The sequence below is a fragment of the Sesamum indicum genome, linkage group LG11 (genome assembly GCF_026168435.1).
Source record: "Sesamum indicum cultivar Baizhima isolate 11 linkage group LG11, ASM2616843v1, whole genome shotgun sequence".
Lineage (NCBI taxonomy): Eukaryota > Viridiplantae > Streptophyta > Magnoliopsida > Lamiales > Pedaliaceae > Sesamum > Sesamum indicum.
The window spans coordinates 6,586,386-6,592,888 of NC_142667.1; the positions used below are offsets into that span (position 1 = coordinate 6,586,386).

At 38.1% G+C, this 6,503-nt stretch overlaps 1 protein-coding gene and 1 non-coding gene across 2 annotated transcripts; one reads left to right on the forward strand and one right to left on the reverse strand.

Annotated features, from left to right (window-relative positions):
* Window positions 1-1,898: 1,898 nt before the first annotated feature.
* LOC148785051 (uncharacterized) lies at window positions 1,899-3,303 on the forward strand. The gene is made up of 3 exons (XM_088875211.1): window positions 1,899-2,087; window positions 2,217-2,829; window positions 2,912-3,303. Exons 1-3 carry the CDS (start codon window positions 1,899-1,901, stop codon window positions 3,301-3,303), a joined length of 1,194 nt encoding a protein of 397 aa, XP_088731337.1.
* A 2,867-nt stretch (window positions 3,304-6,170) lies between these two features.
* TRNAD-GUC (transfer RNA aspartic acid (anticodon GUC)) lies at window positions 6,171-6,242 on the reverse strand. The gene has a single exon. It is a non-coding gene; the product is annotated as a tRNA-Asp (tRNA).
* Window positions 6,243-6,503: the final 261 nt, after the last annotated feature.

Here is a 6,503-nt window from a genome sequence, read left to right on the forward strand (position 1 = left end):
TTCAATACTTGCTACAATTTGTTTTGCTACAATTAAACTTTTATATTATTAATTAATTTGTTCAATATTTATTTTTTGTTGAATACAATTAAATTCAATAAATATAGGATTTACAAAAGATGCTTGATGGATAGATTGATTACAAATGAGAGGGCTTGGCCTATTTCTAGGCAAACCTCAATTTCCTAGGGAATCCTAGCAACTATGCTACACTATTGGTTTCTACAATATTCTACAACCCTCTGGACAATTCTGTTAATGTTCTAAGCCCCTTTCTACAATGTACAAGAATCACTTAGAGTCATTCCCAACATTTTTGATAACTCTACAATTGTCATGATTTTATAGCAATTTAGTCTTCCTTTTTAAGCCAAAATATTTCTAATCATGTGATTTTATTGCATATTCAGCCAAAAGGAAAGACATGAGATAAAGATGGTAAATATCAAGCTAAAATCAGAATTGAAGGCATCAAAAGAAAAGAGGAGATTACAAGGCAATTTCTGCAGGATTGACTAAGCATGCAAACGCTCAGTGAAATGGTCAACTCGGGTGAAAAAGGAAAATGAGTGATTTTCGCAAGAAAAAAAAAAGAATGAAGTGCTTAGATTTGGAAAGGATTCCTTAAAACATGTTACTGGTGATTAATTTACCTTTTTAGAATTAATTATGTATTTATCCCTCCACGTCTAGATTCGTACGAAACTTTTATTATAAATAGAGGGGGATCTCTTTATTCGAAGGGGGTTCGTGAATCATTGGAATTAATAGAATACTTTATTTAGTTTATTTCACCCTCTCTCTTTTATTTTTAATTTGTAACCGGAGTTAATGGAATTCCACTTTTTAGTGTGTTCTTCCATTAACATGTCCGGCTAAATTTCTTATTTTCTGGTTAAGGTATGGTGATTGCTTGATTCGTAATATATTGTGAGATCTAATTTGTTCTCTTTACACTTGTTATATGAATATTCATGCTATTCTCTTTGCTCTTATTACAAACGTCTGATATTTGAATAATGTGGCTAGTTGTTCACTATCAAGAAGGTTTGCTTAGCTAATTGAACTTTATAAATCCGTGTAATTGTTTATTTAGTTCAATGCTTAGTGGCAACGTAGCATGATTAATTATGTCATAGTAATTAGTTATGTTATGGGGAATTTATGATCTAGTTCAAACGAATTATCCTCGTAGGAGTTTATTGATTAGAATCAGGTCTTTCGAATTCTTAATGCTGTTAATAGATTAAATCTTGTGGATGTTCCCAGGGTTGTCTGTTAATTAGGGATCTAGCCAACGGTTTGTACCTTGGCTGACGAAAAGGTAAGGTGTTAGGTCGTACCAACATTATAACTGGTTTATTCGTTTATACATGTGTTATTCTTGCATAGATGATCAGCTCACAAGATTCAAGCATTATCCTAGCCTTAACCGAAATATCTCTCTCTCGTACCTTCATCAGGTAATTTCAATTATTTTCTTGTTTATTTAGTTTTCAATTATTTCTTTTTATCATCAATCTCCCTCTATTATTTTCTTTTTCCTAAAGAAATCAACTTAAAACCAGTCTCTGTGGCTTTGACCCTACTCCCACTGTCACAAGTGTACTAGAAATTATTTTTTGTGATCTCGACACCCACCAAATTTTGGCGCCGTTGCCAGGGACTGGCGTTTTTAACTAGATTTCTTTAATTTTTGTTACTTGCTTTTTATCACCATTAATGCAAGGTCTTCTCGTACAGGTAAATTGGAATACGATCCCGAAATCGAGAAGACTTCATGAAGACTACGTTGGGAGACTAAGCAACAATCAGAAGGAACATCCGCTCCCTATGAAGACGGAAAAGATATAACTTTGGAATTTGACGCGCCCTCGAGCGAATCCGGAGAAGAAATAATGGCTTTGATTCCTGAAAGATCGATCAAAGACATGACATCGCCCGATCTGAACCAGCAGTCACTGTGCATTAAGTACTCGAACTTGGAGGTAAACTGTGAATTGAAATCTGGATTAATTCATTTACTTCCTACTTTCTGTGGTCTCGCAGGTGATGATCCACATAAGCATCTGAAGGAATTTCATGTGGTATGCTCCGGAATGCGACCACAAGGTATAAGTGAGGAACAAGTCAAACTAAGAGCATTCCCCTTCTCTCTTGCCGACCAAGCGAAGGATTGATTGCACTTTCTACCTTCGTTATCCATTACAACATAGAATGATCTCAAGAGGCAGTTTCTTGAGAAATGTTTTCCTGCCTCAAGAGCCACAACAATCCGAAACGAGATCAGCGGGATTCGTCAATTCGCAGGAGAGAGTCTTTTCGAATATTGGGGAAGATTCAACCAACTAATAGAAAGTTGCCCCCATCATCAAATCCCAGACCACCTGTTGATCCAGTACTTCTACAAAGGTCTATCAAGCATGGATAGGAAACTGCTAGAAGCGGCAAGTGGAGGAGCACTGTTCAATAAAATCCCTTCCGAAACGCGTAGCTTGATTTCGATTATGGCGTCCAACATGCAACAGTTTGGGGTTAGATACGATGATCCACCAAAGAGAAGCAACGAGGTAAGTAATCTTGAAGATCGTTTAAATCAACTCACATCTATTGTTGAAAAAGTTGTTGCAGACAAATATCAACAAGTCAAAGCGTGTGGTATTTGCACTTTAACGGGGCACGCTAATGACATGCGCCCAACTCTTCAAGAGTCAACCACCGAGCATGCCGACTCCGTAGGAGGATTTGTTGGACAACAACACAGAAGATATGGTCTTTTCTCCAACACATACAACCCTGGATGGAGGGATCATCCAAATCTGAGTTACGGTAACCAACAACAAAAACTTTCAAAAACCCCAGCACAAACCACCTCCGTAGCCTAACCCCACGCCTAGCCCATCTCTCGAAGACGTGGTGAAAGCATTAGTGACCAACACACAACAGTTCCAGCAACAGACCCAGACGAGCATTCAAAACCTAGATTCTCAAATCAGTCAACTGGCGTCGTCTGTTGACAAGCTAGAGTCTCAAGGTAAGCTACCTTCTCAATCTATTATTAACCCTAGACAAAATGCTAGTGCTATTGTGCTTCGTAATGGAAAGGAATTGCAGGAAAATGTAAACAAAGATGGCACTAAACGTGGGCACGCTGTGAAAAGAAAGCCGGAAAAGGAAATTGAGGTCCAACAAGAACAAGCCGAACCAGAAGAGGATCATCCGAAGCCTTTGGTAACCAGACCACTTTTCCCAGAAAGAGTTACCAAAGCAAAGAAGAAAGAGGAAGAAAAAGAGATTTTTTAGACGTTCCGCAAAGTGGAGGTAAACATTTCTTTACTCGATGCCATCAAGCAAATACCCCACTACGCGAAATTCCTTAAAGAACTGTGCACTAGTAAGGGAAAACTCAAGGGAAATGAATAGGTATATATGGGAGAAAATGTTTCTACAATTCTCCAACGAAAATTACTCCCAAAATGTAAAGACCCAGGTACATTCTCTATACCTTGTAAAATTGGTATGATTGGATAAAAAGGGCTATGTGCGACCTTGGAACATCTATAAATATTATGCCCCTAACCATTTTTGAGTCCTTAAATGTTGGTCCTTTAAAGGAAATGGGGGTAGTCATCCAACTTGCAGACCGCTCTGTAGTCTACCCGGAAGGAGTCTTGGAAGATGTTCTTGTACAGGTAAATGAATTGGTGTTTCCCGCCGATTTCTACGTGTTGGATATGAGGGAGGACAACTCCCCCAATTCCACATCAATCTTGTTAGGAAGATCATTCCTCAAGACAGCTAGAACAAAAATCGATGTGCACAGTGGAAGACTCACCATGGAATTTGACGGTGAAATCATAAGATTCAACATATATGAATCCATGAGGTATCTAACTGATTTACCTACCGCCCTCCTTGTAGATACTTTTGACCCTTTTTTGCAGGATTCCATAGCAACTGATGGCGAAGACCATGTGAAATATGCAATCGAAAGAGTACCTCACTATGTAAAGTTCCTTAGGGTGTTGTGCACCAACAAATTCAAATTGAAAGACTTTATTGATCCATTGGTGCAGGAAAAACCTAAATTCGATGGTTATAAAAATTTTAGCTCTCGTTCGAGAACTTATAAGAACAAAGCATTTCACGATAAATTAAATTCGAGGAAGAATTCTCTCATGAACCTCAAAGTTTTCCTCAGTCTACACCATCTCTGGATACGCTACGACGAAAAAGGAGTGGATTTAAAGTGCCCAACTTATTCAAGTTGAGGAACAACAATGTATAGCCAAAGATATTAAAAGAAAGGCGCTGCATGGGACGCAACCCATGAAATTTCTATCCTTTTCTTTTCTCTTTTGTTTGATTTTAATTTTAATATTTTTATTCAAGTTTTGCGATGCGTGCCACGCTTAATGAAGCATCTAAATCTATTTGGAAGGCCAAATTGGACATATTTGAAGTTTTCACTAAACGTGCCCACGCTTAATCGATATTTCAAAACTATTTAACTTAGTTCACCAAAACAGATTTGGAGTTTTCGCTAAGCGTGCCCACGCTTAGTCGCACTTCGTAGGCTGTTATTCACTTTATTTACTTTCATTTACTTGCCTTTTTATTTATTTATATTTATGTAAAAAAAATTAAAAAATCAAAATAAAAAAGGAAATTAGGTCAACATCTTTCTTCTTTATTTAACCGATAATTATCTCTCTCTCAGCTCACCCACAACAGCTTCAAGAACTCTTCATCTCCCTCTCGACTCATGGCCGACGACATCACACTGAAAAAGCCCTCCGCTGTGACAGCCGTCGTGCGTCATCGTCGTCGTTGCTGTTCTTTTCGTCTCCTGTCGTCGCTCACCCACAACATCGCCTTCTCCGCCACCGAAACCCGACGACCCACGTCGTCATCTTCTTCCTCAGCTCCATCGCCATTTGGTGTTCATCGTTCCAGCCACCACTTCGTCTAATTTCACCGTCACCGCCCAAGCACATGACGATTTCTCCTCAGTCCGCCGTTCGCCGTAGCATTGTCTTTCACCATCGCGTCATCCAACCCAACGCCGCCAGCCTCTGTTTGCCGCCACTCTGACACGCTTCGCCATTGTTGTTCCTCTCGCTCAACCACCGTTCACCATCAATGTGAGTCTGACGGAGAAAACCTAGATCCGCTGCAGCGCCGCTGTTCCGAAACAACCTAGATTTCTCGCAATCGTCATTCAAAACCGCCACCACAACGCCGGAACCCTCTGCCGTCATCTAGATAGTCCATCGCTCTCCGTCGTGACCCATCTCCACTATTCTTGTCTCACCGTCGTTGCCTGCCGTTGCTGTTGTTGCCGCATCTCCGAAATCTTCAAAGCACGGTTTATTTGATTCCTTTCCCTCATTATTTTATTTTATTATATCTGATTAGGGATCTAGCCAAAGGTCGTACCTTGGCTGACGAAAAGGTAAGGTGTTAAGTCGTACCAATACTATAACTGGTTTATATGTTTATACATGTGTTATTCTTGCATCGATGATCAGCTCACAAGTTTCAAGCATGATCCTAGTCTTAATTGAAAAATCTCTCTCTCGTATCTTCGTCAGGTAATTTCAATTGTTTTCTAGTTTATTTAGTTTTTAATTATTTCTTTTTGTCATCAATATCCCCCCCATTATTTTCTTTTTTCTAAAGAAATCAACTTAAAACCAGTTTTTGTGGATTCGACCCTACTCCCACTGTCACAAGTGTAGTAGGAATTATTTTTGGTGATCTCGACACCCATCAATTTTACAAAACTGTCATAAAAAGAGTGACTTATTTCTAATTAAGAATATGGGTTAATTATATTTAAATTCCTTGAGAAAATACAAAATTATATTTTTTTTCTCAAAAACATTTTGTAATTACACTTACATCCCTCCAAAAACTTACTATATACACATGACCCGCTTTTGTTAAACTTTGGATGAAAAATATTGGCATTTGTCAAAAAAAGACTACAGAGTTTCCATTTTCATCTCTCATTTATATTTTTTTTCGATAAATGTAAATTTCATTAAGTAAAAGGGGATACGTAAGTACTGTACAACAAGCATCAATTAGGTGAATTCATCAACGATAAAACGCGCATGTACTAACAGCATAACGAAGCTAAGAATCCTCTCTCGCAAAATAATAGCCGCCGTTGCCGGGGATCGAACCCGGGTCACTCGCGTGACAGGCGGGAATACTCACCACTATACTACAACGACTTGCTTTTTTCACCTCTCATTTAACGTTCCTATATAATACTTTTATATTTATAAAGAAAAACTGTAATGATGTTAACTTCATTCTATATACTCACTCACATATATATATATATTACATTTATCCCTTTATAAATATAAAAATACATATGGGAAGAGGGTGAAATGTATGTAATATTTTTGCTTACAATAATATCTTTTGTCCAAATTTTAACGAAAAAGGATCTGCTTTAAACAAAAAATTTTCAAAAGGAGTGTAACTAT